The sequence below is a fragment of the Panicum virgatum genome, chromosome 6N, assembly GCF_016808335.1.
Source record: "Panicum virgatum strain AP13 chromosome 6N, P.virgatum_v5, whole genome shotgun sequence".
Classification (NCBI taxonomy): domain Eukaryota; kingdom Viridiplantae; phylum Streptophyta; class Magnoliopsida; order Poales; family Poaceae; genus Panicum; species Panicum virgatum.
In genome coordinates this window covers 48,979,970-48,996,938 of record NC_053150.1, presented here as the reverse complement: position 1 = coordinate 48,996,938, position 16,969 = coordinate 48,979,970, and the positions used below count along the sequence as shown (strand labels likewise).

The 16,969-nt window shown below is 49.1% G+C and overlaps 2 protein-coding genes and 1 long non-coding RNA gene across 3 annotated transcripts; 1 reads left to right on the top strand and 2 right to left on the bottom strand.

The window, feature by feature from the left end:
* Positions 1-30: 30 nt before the first annotated feature.
* Positions 31-939, bottom strand: LOC120679828. Its single transcript, XM_039961495.1, has one exon. It carries the CDS (start codon positions 843-845, stop codon positions 54-56), a length of 792 nt encoding a protein of 263 aa, XP_039817429.1. The 5' UTR covers positions 846-939; the 3' UTR covers positions 31-53.
* A 1,135-nt stretch (positions 940-2,074) lies between these two features.
* LOC120680187 (ubiquitin carboxyl-terminal hydrolase 1-like) lies at positions 2,075-9,083 on the top strand. The gene is made up of 4 exons (XM_039961797.1): positions 2,075-3,693; positions 4,321-5,591; positions 6,245-7,394; positions 8,637-9,083. The coding sequence occupies exons 2-4, from the start codon at positions 4,715-4,717 to the stop codon at positions 8,878-8,880; spliced, it is 2,271 nt and encodes a 756-aa protein (XP_039817731.1). The 5' UTR covers positions 2,075-3,693; positions 4,321-4,714; the 3' UTR covers positions 8,881-9,083.
* Positions 9,084-13,183: 4,100 nt separating this feature from the next.
* On the bottom strand, positions 13,184-15,709 carry LOC120677286. Its single transcript, XR_005676247.1, has 3 exons — positions 15,597-15,709; positions 14,159-14,404; positions 13,184-14,084 (listed from the first exon to the last, which is right to left on the bottom strand). It is a non-coding gene; the product is annotated as an uncharacterized LOC120677286 (long non-coding RNA).
* Positions 15,710-16,969: the final 1,260 nt, after the last annotated feature.

Sequence of the window (16,969 nt, the reverse complement as noted above, 5' to 3'; positions counted from 1 at the left end):
CCTGATTGACGCGGCAACAGGTACGTGTCATCGGCGGCAATCTGCTAGCTGGGCTAGTAGTTGAACCACCACCGCCACCGGCCGATGATCTTGCCGACGTACTCGTGGCGGTGCGGTTTCTTCCGGCACATGGTGGGGAAGAGCCCGAGCACGTGCTGGCACTCCCTGAGCACCACGTCCCCGACCAGCTTCTTCTCCCGCACCTGCCGCGGCGCGTCCGGAGGCAGCTCCAGCTCCGGCGGCGGCGCAGCCGGAGGCGGAGCCGGACCCCGGCCCGGACCCGGCGCCGCCGTAGGACCCTGGCCTGGACCCGGCGCCGCCACCGGCCCCAGCGTCTCCGCCGCCACCTTCGCCTTGGGCGCGGGGCCGCCGCCGCCGTGCTTCCCGGTGACGAGGAACATGTGGCCGTCCTGGAACAGGTAGCGGCAGCCGCCGTTGTCGACGCGGCACTCGGCCGCCCAGGTGGCGCAGCTGTTGAAGACCACCACGTCCTGGAGGAAGTTGCCCATGTACCCCCACTTGCAGAAGATGACGTAGGGGTCGGCCTGCGGCTGGAAGAAGGCCTGCTGGGGCTTGTACGGGTCGAGGATGAAGTAGTGGAAGTACTCCCAGTTGCCGGAGAAGGCGGCGCGGCAGCTGAGGATCATCTGGCCCCCCGTCATGGTGCTCAGCATCGACAGCGAGTGGTTCTGCCCCGGCGGCGCCGGCCCCGAGCCCTCCTGCGGCTCCGCCGCGTGCGGGGACAGCATGCCCACGATGATCACCACCGACGGGATCGCCACGAACACGAACGGGATCGAGATGATCGTCAGCTTCCGGAGCAGGTCCTTCTTCTTCTCGTCCATCGCCGACGACTCTTCTGGCTGCCGGCTATTCTCGTCTGATCTCTGCTGCGTAAAAAGGACCAGAGATATATACCATTGTTTCACACTCACTCACGTTGCGGTGCTTATTTTTAGAAGAGTGGAATCTATTTGGGGCATCTATCTGTTCTTAGAAAAACGGCTGGCTCGAACTGGCCATTTCTTTCTTTATCGAGTGTATTTGAATCCGATGAATGAAATGACGAATTGACAGATGTATGATCCATCATACTGAATGTATGATTGTATGCAAAATAGCAAATTGAAAGCGTAAAAATTGAGATAGATGCAAATAAACTGCTAGCATGGATTCAAGAGTATGAGAAACCACAAATGTGATGCATTACCTTCAAGGACCAGCTAGCACAAATTTTGCAGCAATTTTCACAAGAAGCAACTGAATCCCCCACGGAAATCTCGAGGAAAGAACGACCACACGTCCTAAATGAGCATCTAACCAATCGGATCAATGCTCTCGTTAGATAACACCACGCCCTTCGACGTCACCCTTTCGAAACGTATGCATAGAGCATAGAGACAGGGGAGCAGGGGCTCGGCGGAATGGAGGAGGCGAATGGGGGAAGAAGACGATGTAGGGGTCCATGTTATGTTGCCTTATATAGGCATTCGCACACGTTACGTGTGGCAACACCAAATTTGAGCTGAGGATGTTTGTTTCTCAGCACTTGGATTGCAACCAAATTTGGCGTGTCAAGACTTTTCGTACTCATCCTCAGCTCAAACGTGATTAATTTTTTTGAAAGAAAAGTAATTTGTTCCTAGGGTAAGCCGCCCGTGAGAGCACCCTGACTAGCTCTAGCTAGATTGCAATCGCAATCCATTTGTTTCATTTCTAACAGTGTCTGATAGCACCGTGAATGAAAAAAAATATAAGCTCATACGGACTTTGTTTGGAATATATACTGGCGAAACGGTCACGTACGCCGCCGGCGCCGTTATGGTTGTCGTCCTCTTCGTGCCCGCCGGAGGTTGTCGTCCTCTTCGTGCCCGTCTCCGGCGAACCCAACTTTAGAGCAACTCCAACCGGCTAACTAAATGGGCCTCTATCTTATTTTAGTCTCCCAAATAAAAAAAAACTTCAACAGAGTGTTTAAATGGGCTACTATTTTATGAAGGCCACCAAATTTTGATCCAGAACCCTCGTAACCGGAGGCCCTCTATTCCCACCCGACAGGTGGGTCCCACTCCCCCCCCCTCCTCTGGTCCGCTCGCTCGCTCGCTCGCTCTCCACTCGTCCCGCGCCGGCCGCCGCCGCCACCATCGCGCCTCGCCGTCGCTTGAGATTCACCCGCCGACGGTAGAATCCCCGCCATGGCCGGATCCGCCCCTCTAGGGGACGGACGGCCGGCTTGGGGCACCGACAGGCGACAGCGACGGGCCGAGCCGGAATAGGCAGCCTCCGCGCCTGGCCGCGGCGCCCTCCTCCAGCTGGGGGCGTCACTCAAGCTGCCCGCGCCGCCGCCGCCCTGCGCTCGCGACGCAGCTGCCCCCATGTCGTCGTCGCCGCTGCGTTGCCGCCCGCCGGCCCCTACTCTCATGCGCACACCGTCTCCCTCCCACGATCTCTTTCTCCTGCGCCGCTCCTCCTTCATTACTCACAGCGGCCTGCTCCTCTCCACCGAGCCCCACCACGGCTCCACTGCCGTGGCCTCGATCCATGAGCCCCACCGCCACTGCAGGAGCTCGAGAACCCTGCAGGAGCTCAAGAACTGCCCGTGGAAGGCCAGATCTTGCCGGTCTGAGCTGCTGCAGCCAGCGGCCCTCCTCGATCGATCTTTACTTCTTCCATAGCAAGATCCGTAGCACCCTGCCAACACTCCGCATGCCAAAAAAATTCTCTCTTTAATAGATGCGAGTTCATCCTGATGCCAACACGATTCTTTATCTGTTTGTTTTTTTATTTAGATTTGCAGACGGTGGAGACATCTGCTCTGTCCTGGTACCACCACCAATGTGTGCTCTGGTCTGTCCGGCTGTCCCTGCTCCCCGTGCAGCAGGAGCACGACGAGGCGGAAGGACCGGCGGTGAGATAGGAGCGCGGAAGCAGCACTTGCCGCCGCCTGCACCCCGCTGCTGCTGGGCGAGTTCAAGGTGGCGGGCGCAGCGGGCGGCTCGGCCGGCACCGAGGCCGCGGGGGACGACGGCGGCTCCGACAGCGCACACCTCTCGGCGACGCTCCTGGCGGCCGGCGCGGCACGGGGCGAGGCGGCCGCGGGGGAGTTTAGGAGGCGGCGCGTGGGAGAGGCGGGCGAGCCCGGGGAGATTGGTTTATTTCGCTGACAGCTGCGTCTCAGATTGAGTTAGGGGCCATTATTATTTGGTCGGGCGGCTGGCTGGAGTTGCTCTTAGGCTGACCACAGCGGAGGGAGCAAGAGCAAATTTGCTCCCTCCTCGTTTCCCACGTCTTCTCTATCTACAGTGCCAAACACTGTATCTACAGTGCCAAACAGTATATTTGCTCCTTCATTTCCTCCTTCCACTGTGGACGGTCTTGCACCACCTAAAATGGGAAAAGGCACCCGCACCGCTCGGCCCATGTTGCGAATGCGGCCCGGTCCAGCATGGAGAACCAGGCAGGCCCCTGAGCCGAGACTGCCGAGAAGCCCCAACGGCCCAACCGTCGTCCCGCACCCTGCCTGAGTCAGAATAAATAAAAAAAGGAAAAAATCTCAATTAGTTCCACTTCCATCACACCAGCGCGAAATCGTCTGCTTCTCCGCCGCCCTCCCTCTCCCACAAAACCCCCGCGGCCTCCCCGTCTCCGCAGCCCGCCGGATCCCGAATCCCGATACATCTCGCCGTCTTCGCGGTAAGCTTTCCCCGGGCATTTCTCTCTCCCCACCGTTTGTTCTGGTTGCATCGATGGTTCCGGTTCTCGAATCCGCGGCGCCGTTCTTGATCCTCACCGGAGCTTCGTGCGATTTCCGTGTTTCGCTGGTGGGGTTTTCTTCTCTGGTTCTTCGCCTCTCGGCTATCTTGGCCCCCCATCCCTATTCCGTGCGGCTCTTGATCCTCGCCAGAATGGTTGCGATCTCGGCCACGATGGTTTTGGCTTGGTTTGGTTCTTGAATCCGCGGCCCAGTTCTTCACCCTATCGCCTTTTGGTTTCCTGCTTTGCTGATGGGTTTTTCTTCTCTGATTCTTTGCCTTTCGCTACCTTGGTCTAATCACCGAGTTCGTATCGTATGGTTCTTGATCCCCGGCAGAATGGCTGCAGTTTCAGTTGGCCTTGATTATTTTTGTCACCTCTGGTTCGCGGCCCTTTTGCTTTCCCTGGTGCGTTCGATTTCTCTCCGTCTTCTTGGATTTTCCCCTTGTTTCCTGACTTTCTTGGGTAATCCGCATTCGTAGGGTTCTTGATTGCTCGGTGGTTTCGGGTTTATTAACGGATTCGTCATTCACCCGACTCATCTTTCTTGTGGTTCCGTTGTTTCAGGCGTGATGGGGGACACGAGGCCGAGAGCGTGGGAGGCGGGCGAGAGCTCGCGGGATGCCAAAAGTCCGCGGCTGGACTTGCTGGCTTCGGCGGCGTTGGAGCAGAACGATCTGTCGGGCTGGGACGAATGGCCGGAGGTGACAGGCGACAAGGATTGGTGCAATCACGTCCCCACTGACAGTGCTCACAAGGATATTCTGGATTCGTCGTTGCAATCCGATCACGCAGGGGTGTGTGCGGATTGCCAGCGCGAGGTGGTAAATGCCTGCTCGTGAATAGCCGTATCTTGGTGTGCCTGGAATGCGGCCGGCAATTCTGCGGGGATTCAGAGCGTTATGTCCCATATGGGCATGCTCTGGATCACGCCAAGCATGAGCAGCATTGGGTTGCTGCGATGTTCGCTGATCCGCAAGCTGGATTCTGCTTCAAGTGTGGAACTGAAGTGTCTGTGTATCCAGAGCAGGAGGAAATGCCAGGCTTAATTCAGGCAGGTGGTCATGCGTTTGGATTTGATGTGCACAGCGGTCCTGTCAGTGGGGTACTGAATCTCGGGTACACATGGCAAGGCCATGAGTTCGGATCAGCTAATGTGCAAGGCTATGCTATCAGAGGGATACCGAATCGCGGGAGCACATGCTACGTGAATGCAATAGTGCAGTGCCTCCTTGTGCTTGATAAGCTGTGGGCAAGGATGTTAGGACCGGATGCTCCGTCAGGTCAACTTGGCCTAGCACTAATGGAGCTTTTTGTGGAGACATGTGTGGAAGATGCTGTGGGAGAAATGCTGAACCCAGATAAACTCTTGAGAAGGGTACGGTTACATACTGTCAAGTTCGAAGCCTATAGAATGCATGACAGCCATGAACTGCTTGAGTCCTTGCGCAGTGCTTTGCATAGCGAGGAAAATGAAATTGAGACTGCTAACAGGCAAAGAGGTGCTGCTACAGTAATTGATTCCATTTTCAGGGGTGAAATCTCTTATACACGGTCCTGCATTAGTTGTGGATCTAGTCTGGTTTTACACGATCAGTTCTATGAGCTCGCACTGCCACTGCCATCAAAGGAGCATCCATCCAGAAGTGCTGCAGTACCACAAACAAGCGAATCTGTCAAATCGCAACCAAAGAAAGATGCTACTCAACTAATTCCAGAAAATGAGAAGAGTACCTCGGAAAAGATACAAGAAGTTGCCAAAAGTGGTGATTCTCATATTCTTGGTTCAGAATTGAAAGATGCGGTATTGGAGAAAACACCTGAGCCTTTGGAAGTTGGTGAGTTTATGCACTCCTGCACCCATTCAAAAGTCCTGAGTGCATATTTTGGGGATGTCCTAGTTTCCTAGACTGCAACATTGTTGAGGAATCAAAATGCAGGAAACTGTAGAACACTTTGATACTATTTTCGTTATCTTGGTTAAAATAAGAAAACAAGTCGGATTGTGTTGTTTTGGGGATGTCCTAGTGTCCTATACTGCATCATTATTGAGTCAAAATGGGAAACTGTGGAACACTTTGACACTGCTGTTTTAGTTGCCTTGGACGAAAATAAAAAAACAAGTCAGATTGGGTCTCCTACACTGTCTAAATGGAGAAAATTATTTAAGAGGGCCCTTTAACCACATGGACTGAAGAAAGAAGAAATCTTCAGGATGTTCATAGATAAGTGAGCAGGATGTTCAGAGGAATTAACGTGGCAACGCTGTTTGCTCTAGTGTGGTAGTTAAAACCGCCATAGAATATATACTTGCTTTTTGAAACAATAAACTTCCCTGAAAATGCTTGCTTAACTTGTGTGTGGGAACTTCAAAAGAAAGCTGCTTCAAATGTGGAGGATAAAGATCCTAAAAAATATGTAGAGGATGACAACTACTTGTCGCATGATGCTATTTCCAGTAAAATTAAGTATTATATGCTTGGTTATGCAGATTCTTCTGAAGCGCAATGTATCTGGCAAAGCAAGGATGTTATACAGGATCCTTTGGAGACTACGGAGGATAAAGTGTCATGTTCCGAACTTTCACAAGGGATCATTGAGGCGCCACCAAAGTCTGTTAGTTTTGTTCCACAGAACTTGTCTAGTGTCAAAGTTGAGCAAGTGATTGAGATGACAGCAGATTCCTGCAGTCCAGAAGATACGGTTCGACTTCCACTTGTTGCTACACTAAGTGAAAATGGTGCACCGATGGCATTAGGCAGTTCTGTAGATCAAAATGGCAATGCTGATCCTGGTGATCTATTGAATCAGCTGGAAGTTAGTATACAAGCCAAGAAGAACACTTACACAGGACAATTAACTGCAGAAGACAAAGGAAATGCTCGGAGTAGAGATGTTGTACATGATAAGGTGGTAGGTGTTAGCAGTATTGTACCATCAATTGAGGACTGTCTATTACTGTTTTTTAAAGAACAGGTGGTAGAACGGAATTGTGATGATTGTCCCAAGGTTATTGAGGAGCCAAGTACCAATCAAAGTGAACATGGTGGGCAGATGGTGGCAAGTACCACTGATAACACATCAGTTGATGGGAATCAGACTGAACAGACAGACAGGTTAACATGCCAAATTGGGCAATCTATTGAACCAAACAGTTTGTCAGTAGAATGCAAATCTCCTTCAAGTAGGCAACAAGATGATTCTGATGCAAAGAGTGAAATTATACAAACAGAGGAAGCTAATACAGAAAGAATAAATTCTGGGATGAGTTATGGCGATAAAGAAATTGAATGTCATGAAGGTATTCAAGAAGCTGTAAGTCAAAATCTGGGATGTTGCCTTCCAGCTGAGAAACAGACCGATCTGTTGAGGTCTCAGCATAGTCAAAATCTTAGCACGCCAAATCAGGACAGGAGTAAGCAAGTCAGGCTGGACCTTAGTGCAAGCCAGTTAGGAGACAACCATAACAAACAGAAAGAGAGGAGTGGATGTGCTATTGAAACACCTCGTATTACCAAGTTGCCATCTGTATTAACTCTTCATATTATGAGGTACATCAAGTATGGCAATGACCATCATAAAAATGAAGCACATGTGAGCTATGAGGAGTACCTTGATGTAGAGCAATTCATGGACCCCAGGTACTGATAGTTCTTTCATGGTAATATCTAATACTATGCAGTTGTAACTAGTGCCTGTCTGACTGATTGAGTAACTTTTATTTATGTATTTATTTATTCATTTATTTATTGCCTATTTTGTTGCTTCTATCTTGAAGAATACATAATTTTCTCTGAAATAGCCTTTAGAGCACATGGAATTGTTGGTTAAGGGTTATTTTGGCTTTTGGGACTCCATATTCAAGTGGTGTTCTCATTTGTGATCATGCGGACATCATATATTCGTATACTGTGTACACACTAGTTTTTGACTTTCCAATGCAACTACTAAAGTTTATAAACAAGCATGTATCTTAGACAATGAAAATGAATGACATTTAGAGCATGCTCGTTTCCTCACAAACTTGGATAACCTTCCCCTTTCTGAATTATGTGAATGTGAATGCTATTGCACAAATGCCACCTGTGACATATCCAGAAAGGAGTATTTGCCCACAAATGCCACCTCTAGAAATGTTGAAAAGTTATGTTATGTTTCATTTGTGGTTAGTGAGAAAGGGAATTAGATGTCGATGCAAATGGCCCTACTGTATCTCCAACTAACTGTTAATCCAGCTTGACCAAAAAAAAAGTGATTTTTCACTAGAATCCTGTGCTATCTGCCTGTAATAATCTTGTCTTGGATCAAAACTTCTTTTGGTGAATAAATTGCAGTGGAATTTGCATGTACAATAGGACAGGTTATATTCACATATGAACTGAATGGACAGGTTATATTCACATATGAACTGAATGGACAGGTTATATGCTACAAACCCCATTCATATTAGCAGTGTATCACGTACTCGTGGATATGAAAAATAAATATATGCAAGTTGAAAAAATTAATTATCATATCTTAGAGCTCAGTATTACTGTGTTTGTTGGTACCTCTTAAATCCATAGCCTAGTAGACTTTTTATTTGTTGAAACGTTTGATGTTTGGCATAATTCTGATGCTGATATTTCAAAGATTTGATGGATATACGTAAACCTAGTATTCTTTAATGGGCTTCTTAATATTTATGGAACTTTGTTGACTATTTTGTCAAATGTTAGTTACTTTAAGGGATAATATGGGTGTTTATTTGTAGTGATTTCTTGTGAACAATATTCGATGTTTAGGACATATGATCAAGAATGGCATGCAATTGTTGATAATAAATTTTTAATTTATAGCCGTACATCTGGTTTACCTTTTGTTTTCTTTTCTCTAATATTCAGCTCCGTGGACAAAGATAAATCTTTGTATCATCTACCTGGTGTGGTGGAGCACCGTGGACCCTCCATGAATGCAGGACACTATGTTGCTTACGTGAGAGCAAGGAGGCTTGGAAATCAGGAACAGCAGAGCAGCTGCTCTTCCTCATGGTTTTGGGCGGACGATGGTCACATCAGAGAAGTCACTCTAGAAGAAGTTCTCAAGCGTGAGGCATACATTCTTTTCTATGAGAAGATGGAAGGCTAAGACATGGCTAGCGTATGATCTGACACAGCTCATCAAATAACAGTCACGAAAAACATGCAAATGAATGAGATTAGCTAGCCTTCTTTGGTTGGCAATGATTCAGTTAGTGTACATGTTAGGCTCTGATCAAGTCCATTTTTGTTGTAGGGGGTCAAACTGACTGAAACTTGTTCGCAATTAGATCTTTTTGGCTGATCTGGTCAGGCTGATTCATATCCCATTATCGTCGCCTTTTAGGATCAAACTATGATTGGAATGGGACACGAGGCATTGGTCTGATTGGTGAATTGATCATACAGGTCTTGTAAAGAGGTTGTGGTGGGTGCCTGGGTGCTACTGTTACATGATAATAATGGTTTACAATAATGGAGAGTTTAGGACATACGGGTATTCCTTGTCGCGATGAGCTTTGCCAGAAATTCTAGCTTCGTGCATATTGTCTGCAATATGCTTTACGTACATACCACTTTGAAGCTGCAATTTCAGGCTCATTGTTATTTGTTTTCAACATAGTTTTCTAGAGTTCTAACCTGCAGCATTGCAGAAATTATACTTCAGCGTTGATGCCTGGTTATAAAAGCTATTTGTTGGTGCGGTGTGGCCTAAAAGCTCATGTTAAAAGCTATCCTTTTCCAGCTGTCTCATCGAAAAGTTTGAGCCGGTTGATGACTGAAGGGGACATTTCTTTCTTTTGTGGAACACGCTCATTGCAGTTTCTCCTCGCATGTCTGGTAGATGAGAGTAGCTTTAGTTTTGAGTGTGCTCTGTGCTAACATTCTGACTAGAGCAAATTCTTGAGACACCGGTCCATTCTGGGGCTTTGTCTGACGGCATGCAAGTCTTTCAGAAAGCGACTTGCATTGCATGGTAGTTTCCAGATTTTTTTTTTTGTGAATGAATACTAGTTTGCGACCGCTAATATTCTGGTGAGCACGGCGACCCTGCCCTCCCTGTTAGCGACCGTTCGATGCGAGGCTTTAAGATTCGTGCCGCCGCCGACCGTTCACGGTGGTTGGGGGGGGGGGGGGGGGGGGGCGGTCGCCGGCGGCGGCACTTAGGGATTTCGGGTTTGGGGGTGCCCAAGCTCGCCGGATTTCGAGGAGGAGGAGACGGCGGCGGTTCGTTCGGCGGCGTGGGCGAGGGGGCGCGATAGCGCCCCCGGCCGGGCGGGGTCGGATAGTCGGTGGGCGGCGGTGCCAGGCTCGGCGGCGGTGAGGGTGGGCATGTGCCGTCGTGCTCACCAAATCCGCATTGGTTTGCGACAAAGGAAAACTCATCAGGCGGTTTGGCCTTTCCTCTGTACTTCTGCACGGCGTGGCAAGCGATAACCATTAGCATTTTACATGGCGGCGGCGGGAGGTGGATGGAGGAGCTAGACGGTCACGGGTTGGTCGCCGGCACTTGTCGACGCCGGACGCCGCGATGGGTGGCGGTGGAGCCGCCGGGAGCGGAGCCCGGCGCGCACAGGCCGGGCCGTGCCCGTGCGCGCGCCTTGCCCCGCGCGGCTCGGTCGCGTGTTCCTTCCTCGGCGTCTCGTACGCGGGTGGTGGCGGTGGCGGCCTGGCGGGTTCCGGTTGGACGAGCGGCTCGCCGCTCCTGGGTTCGGCCGGGTACGAGGTTGGCCGAGGGGAATGTTCAGGTGGGGAGGGAGAATCGACCGAATCGGAGATCGTTCGCCGCCTGCCCGGCTCACCCGCTCTGCCAAACCACACCGAACCAGGACAGACGCCTGCAGCAACGGCCGCCGGCTCCTCGCCAGCCGGACGACGGGCTCCGGGCGTGGCGAGAGCGACGGGTTCCGGCGTATCCTATGCCAAGTGAAGCAACGACCTCACCGGTGCCGTGCGGGCCGAGCCGATCGGCGGCGTCATGCATCCCGGTGGTTAAGCTAACTCGAGCGTCACGCACCTTCAATTCATTATTAGTAATCGTCTTTCTCAAAAAAAAAATATAATTAGTACTCGGTTGATTTGGACACTGGCGCCCGTTTACTGGTCAAAGCGCAATCAGCCAGGTGCGGCCGGAATCTGCTGATGCTCTATAAAAGCACTTGTTTTTTTCTCCAGTTTATACTACTATCCGATTCCCTGGAATTCAATCATGCAGCGCGGGTTTATCTGTTCAGATTTTGTTGCCATCGCGGACGCCGACGGACAGCGACAAGGGCGGCGGTGCGGAAAAGGGCGCCGCGGCCAGCGGAGACGGGCGGAACGATCAGAAACGGTGGGGGTTTCGGCCGGGTCTGCGGCCGCATGGCGCTCGCGGATTTGGAGCCTTGCGCGCGGACAGGGAGCGAGCGAGGCTTCGGCGGCGCGGCACCGGCACGCGAGATTCCTGGCGTGCGGGGGCGAGCTGCGTGCCACGCGCGCGCCGGGATGGGGGGATTTGGGAGGATAGAGGCCGAGGAGAACGTGGGTCACTGCCTCACTGGGTGGGGAGATCCGCCGAGAGCTTTGACGGCTCGGCTCTTGGAACTGAAAGTTTCAGGAATCTGAAGGGGGGTGTGGTTAGCAGTGCTTCTGTGCCACTGGCCTCTAACCACGAGTAGTGACAGAAGCGAGAGGCAGGTAGCACTAGCAGCAGCGCTTTTCAACCGGTCAGAACTCAAGACTGGCTGGATCAAGCGAGCGGCATGGTCCCAACTCCCAACCCGCTTGTTAGGTCAACCTCGAATTTGGGAATGAAAATTATGGACGGACAAGCTGCTGTGTTGGCAGGCTGATCAAAATAGCATTGAGAATTTGTTAGTTTCATCATGTATTGAGACCAAATTTCGCTAAACATCCAATCCAACCTCACATCAGATGTAACGGTGACGTCTTCCTCGCTATACTAGTCTGGAATGCTATTTGGAAGCTGGAAGCATTATGTTACATGGCTCTAATCACCTCGGCAGTGTTTAGTTGGTGGGTGAAAAGTTTTTCACCCTACTTTGACCACTATTTAAGAGTATTAAATGAAGTCTAATTACAAAACCACCTGCAGAACCCTAGGTAAATTTGCGAGATGAATCTAATGAGATCTTTGACCGCATAATTAGAGGATGGTTACTATAGTATCACTGTAGCCAATTATGATGAAACTCGGCCCATTAGATTTATCTCGAAAAGTTGCACCTATCTATGAAAAAATTTTACAAATAGATTTTATTTCATACCTCATGCATGTAAGATTCCCTAGGTGAAAAAGTTTTCACCTGGCAACCAAACACTGCCTCGTACATTTTGACGGGCCCCACTCGGTTTTAATGCTGTTTAGACGAAGAAATATTATTTGCTCCGGTCCAAAAATACAAGACGTGCATGCATTTCAATTTGACCAACGACCAACGAGTGACCACCTAGTCGAGGATGGTAAAGATGAGTTAACCCAGCAGTACATCATGTTATGGACCGAAAGCACTGTTTGTTTAGAATGGCAATTGGGTCCTGTTTGGTTGAGTAGTATGAGTAGCACGCACAATTTTCGAAAAAAGAATCTTCAATGCATGGAGTACTAAACGAAATTTATTTGCAAAACCTTTGCACGGATGTGTGTAATTTTTCGAGACGAATCTAATGACGGTAATTAATCGATGATTGGCTACAGTGATGCTACATTAACCATCCCCTAATCGTGCGGTCAAAGGCCTCATTAGGTTCGTCTCGCGAAGTAACACAGGATTGCGAAGTTAATTTTGCAAATTAACTTTATTTAGTACCTCTAATTATTGGTCAAAAATTTTGTGCTACTCATACTACCATGAACCAAACAGGCCCATGGTCAAAAGTATAGTACTCTGTTTACGGACCGAACCTACGGGCCTATAGTCGAACACCCCCAATCCTGCCAGTGGCCTGGTCCATAAAGCTTGGCGCTTTTTCTTGGAATTCCGCGCCCACGGTCCCTGGGTCGGACACCTTGATGGAGCGCAACGCAATCCGTGCTGCGTCGCCTATATCAGGCCTCCTCCGTCGGGCGGCTTTTAGCTGGCTCATAGATTATTTTATCTGGATGAACAGTTGCCAAACTCAGACGCTAGCGCGCGGAGAAGCGCTGGTCGCGCACGCTGCCCAACACACTTTCCTCTCACACGCACGGCTAATCACAGTGCAAGGTTTCATATTGCGATTTCCAAGAGTGCCACATCATCTCAGAAGAATGAAACTGGTGAATGAAACTGGGACTCCCAGTGGACAGTTTCATTTCACAATTTTTTAGGCCATCTATGACATTTACTGGTAGCATGATGTTGTGATCCAGTGCTCCATGCGATTGTGTAGCCACATGTATTTGTTAACGGTTAAACAAGGTAACACTGATAGATAGCATGCTTACACAAGCATGACCAATATCAATGATGGTTAAACAAGATACAAGCATACCGTCAATGGTCACACAAGCATGACACAGATCATAGATGGTTAAACAAAGTACAATGGTAGATAGCATGCTCACACAAGCATGTTAGATTGCCTCTAAAACTAAACCTCATCATTGTTACTGAATAGCTTCTTCTCCATCATCGCCAAATTCTTATCCCTTCTAGCCTTTGATTCTTCTGTCATTTGGCTTATGTCTTGCTGCAGCAATGAATTATAAACTAACAGCATATTTGCTTCCTTTTCCTTTTCTGCTGTCTTGAGTTTCATCCTTGAGATTTCAAGGTGCGCACCTGTGGCCTGCTTACGTTCTTGCGTCAATGCAACTATCTTGTTTATATTTTCTCCTAAGATTGCAAGACCTTCAGTAATCTCTTCAGCCTTGCGCTTGCCATTGCGTTGTGCCTTGGCTGAATCTCTCCCCATTGGACGCTCCGAGCCTATGTCATCATCAACAGATATGGGAACCTGTGATTGCTGCTTTTCTTTCTCCAGCTGTGCAACATAGGCACACCATTTGGGTTGGTTCTTGAGAGTCCTCCACCAATGAATTAGAGTGAAAGGCTTCTTAAATCGGACTTCAAACAATTTAAGTGCCTCATCCATCAACTGATCATCAGACGCTCCACTCTTATTCACTCTAGTCGCCTGAGTCCAACATCCATTGAAGTCATTGATAACTGTCTTCAAGCGTGACCAGTGAATCTTCAGCTGATTAGTGTCCCTTTGACGATCTGCCGGTGCGTTGCTGTTAAACTCTGCAGTGATATCCTTCCAAAATGTATCACCCTTCTTGCCATTCCCTTGTATTGAGTCATTAGAATTGTTCAGCCAAGCACTCGCCTACAAAAATGAAATACAGTCAACTTATTGAAAGGGAACACATCTATAATAATTTTTGAACCAAAGATTTTTACCAATCGAACTTCCTCTTCATGTGACCAATGCCTTCTCTTAGCTGTCCGATTTGTCTCGACAACATCGTCGTCACCATCAATGTCAATGGAGCTCTACCAGTGCCTTGATGAGATGAGGGTTCTCTTTGTGCCGATGGTGACGGTGATGAAAATATTGGTGCAAAGTTTTGAGTATGTCCAACAAAATGGAAATTTTCTCCCAGTGCAGAAAACTGTGGTTGCTGTAACAAATTAACATAACCACCCCTAAAATGTACATAAACAATATGTTCAGATTCGGATTGTAGACAGAAATTTGCAGTAGAGATACATTTATAGACATGACTATTCTCACTGCCACTAATTTGACTAATCCCAAATTGGCAACCAATGAACACTTTATTTATCATTTGTTCTGATTTATTTTTGACAAAGTAACCATTGCCGATTTGCTGCTAGAAGCAACGTATCTGAATATTGATAGCGCACAGCCATTGATTATTGCTATGGTAATGAGATTCATTTTTTTTATCAGCTAAATCATCATCAATTTACATAAATCAATGGGATCAGATATGACCTGATTGCAATATCCAAAACATTCCTGACGCCATGAAAGGTATGTTCTTATGTTCAGTACTTCAGTTATCTACTGCACTCTTTACTTTAATAGATATGGGTTTGAAATTTATAAACATCATAGCTGCCAGCTTTGCCTTGCTCCCTTGGGTAGCTGCTGTCATTATGAATTTGATTTAATATGTACATATAAAGTGAAAGCCGATTGGGGCCTCATAACGTTTTACTCCAGTTCTAGGTAGTACTTATATACTACTATTCTTGTAGGAAATCTCCCAGCTATAGCAATCAACTAATGAAACGAAGGTCTTGCTTATTACTTCCTACCAAACACGTGATTTTCAAATGTAACATTGCGTATCCAAGTATCAGACCACTTGCTAAAATGCAGAGTTATTGTGATTTTTATCAAACATTTGTATCATACTATGTCTTGGCTAAGCTAATTTACTCAGAGCACAAGCAAAACAAAACAGGGAGCACTAAGGCACCAATCAAAATCTCTTGTCCTATTACAAACAAAACATGTTAAAGTGATAAAGTCTCATATGACGCATATGTTATACTATTTTGATACTCCCAGACGCTAACACTGCAAAGCAATCGTGACATAATTAGCTTCCAGGAAAACACTGGTAGAACAATTAGCTTACAAGAAGAAAACACTGGCCAGACTACTATGGCGCGGCGTTGCCGCGCCCAGAGTTCTAGTAAGATGCTAATCCAGACTATGACAATCTAATGATGCTAAAGTCTAAATAATTCAAACCATATCCGTGAGCTATCTTGATTTAAGATATTCTTTGGCTTTTCATCAATTGGAGTAGCTATCTGTTCATAATGTACTGTCTACTGCGATAGTCAAAGAACAGAGACATACCAGGGATGTAGTGGGGACTGCAGTGGCATTCCAGGACCTGGTGTTGGATAGGGCGGCGGCGCGTGTTGATCCACCGGCGGATGCGGTGGCGGCGGCGCCGCAGCACGAGCCACAGGCGGATGCGGCGGCGGCGCAGCACGAGCCACCGGCGGATGCGGCGGCAGCGGCGCAGCACGAGCCACCGGCGGATGCGGCGGCGGCGGCGCAGCACGAGGCACCGGCCTTGGCGGCGCAGCAGGAGCCTTCCTCTTGGTCGCACCTCCTTTCTTCTCTCGGCTCGACATCTTGGTGCTCCAGGAGCAATTGGCGGCTGCAGCAAAAAGGAAGGGGAGGTGAAAGAAATAAACAGGCAAAAGAAATCGGCGGGAGATGAGCGCGGGCGCGCGCGGGAGCGGTGTGCGAGGGCGGGAGAAGGCGCGCGGGCGCGAGAGGGAGCGCGGGGAGCTCCGCCGCCTCGCCACATCCGGGATCTGCGGAGGAAACAAAGCCCCCCAGTGCGGTTTCATTCTTTTTCCTAGGACTCGGTAATGGTGCCGGGCTCGTTTCGTCTGGATGAAACGATGACTCTCTCTTTCTTCTTCAATTCGTTGCCAGGTCATGCTTTTAGCTGATGTGTCACCGCATGAAACACCTATGAAATGGCCACTGGGACTGGCCTTAGCTACTTCTTGGAGAAGGCCTCATTCTTCAGACTTGGCCTGCCCGTGCGTGGCCTGGCCGCATCCGCATGGCATGATGCACGGGTGGTGCTGGTGCACGCTGCACAGTGCACGGGCTATTTGTGGGGGGTTCTGAATCGACCTCGTTTAGTTTCAAAATTTTGATACTGTTTGATACTGTAGCACTTTCGTTTGTATTTGATAATTAGTGTTTAATCATAAACTAATTTGGTTTAAAAAATTCGTCTCGTGATTTACAACCAAACCGTGCAATTAATTATATTTTTTATCTACGTTTAATGTTTCATGCATGTGTTCAAAGATTTGATGTGATTGATGTGTAAAAATTTTGACAGGTGACTAAACAGGAGCGGTCGGTGGTCGGAGGGCTGAGCTGAGTGATGGACGGGTCACCGACAACGACGAGACGGCCCACGAGTCCACCCATCTGCTCGTGTTGCTTCGCCTGTGCGGAGCCGGGGAGAAAGCGACCGGTTGGATCGAGCGTCGACACGAGGGCAGGGGCACGGGACGCCGCCGCAGCCCGCCCGGTGGTTGAGCTGCAGTAATAATCAGTTGCTCTTGCTCCTCATGCAGCCACGAACCGAGCGGGGCGGGCACGGATCCCGCACCCGGCCCACGTACTGCCCCGGCCGGCCGGACCCAACCCCCCGATCGGCGCCGTACCTGCGCGTTGCGTTGCGTCTCCTCCTC

Bases quoted from the DNA above. Each gene is read 5' to 3' on its own strand.
- LOC120679828 (XM_039961495.1), bottom strand. From the start codon at position 845: ATGGACGAGAAGAAGAAGGACCTGCTCCGGAAGCTGACGATCATCTCG.
- LOC120680187 (XM_039961797.1), top strand. From the start codon at position 4,715: ATGTTCGCTGATCCGCAAGCTGGATTCTGCTTCAAGTGTGGAACTGAA. The intron at 5,592-6,244 runs GTGAGTTTATGC...TTGGTTATGCAG, and splicing joins ACCTGAGCCTTTGGAAGTTG to ATTCTTCTGAAGCGCAATGT. The intron at 7,395-8,636 runs GTACTGATAGTT...TCTAATATTCAG, and splicing joins GAGCAATTCATGGACCCCAG to CTCCGTGGACAAAGATAAAT.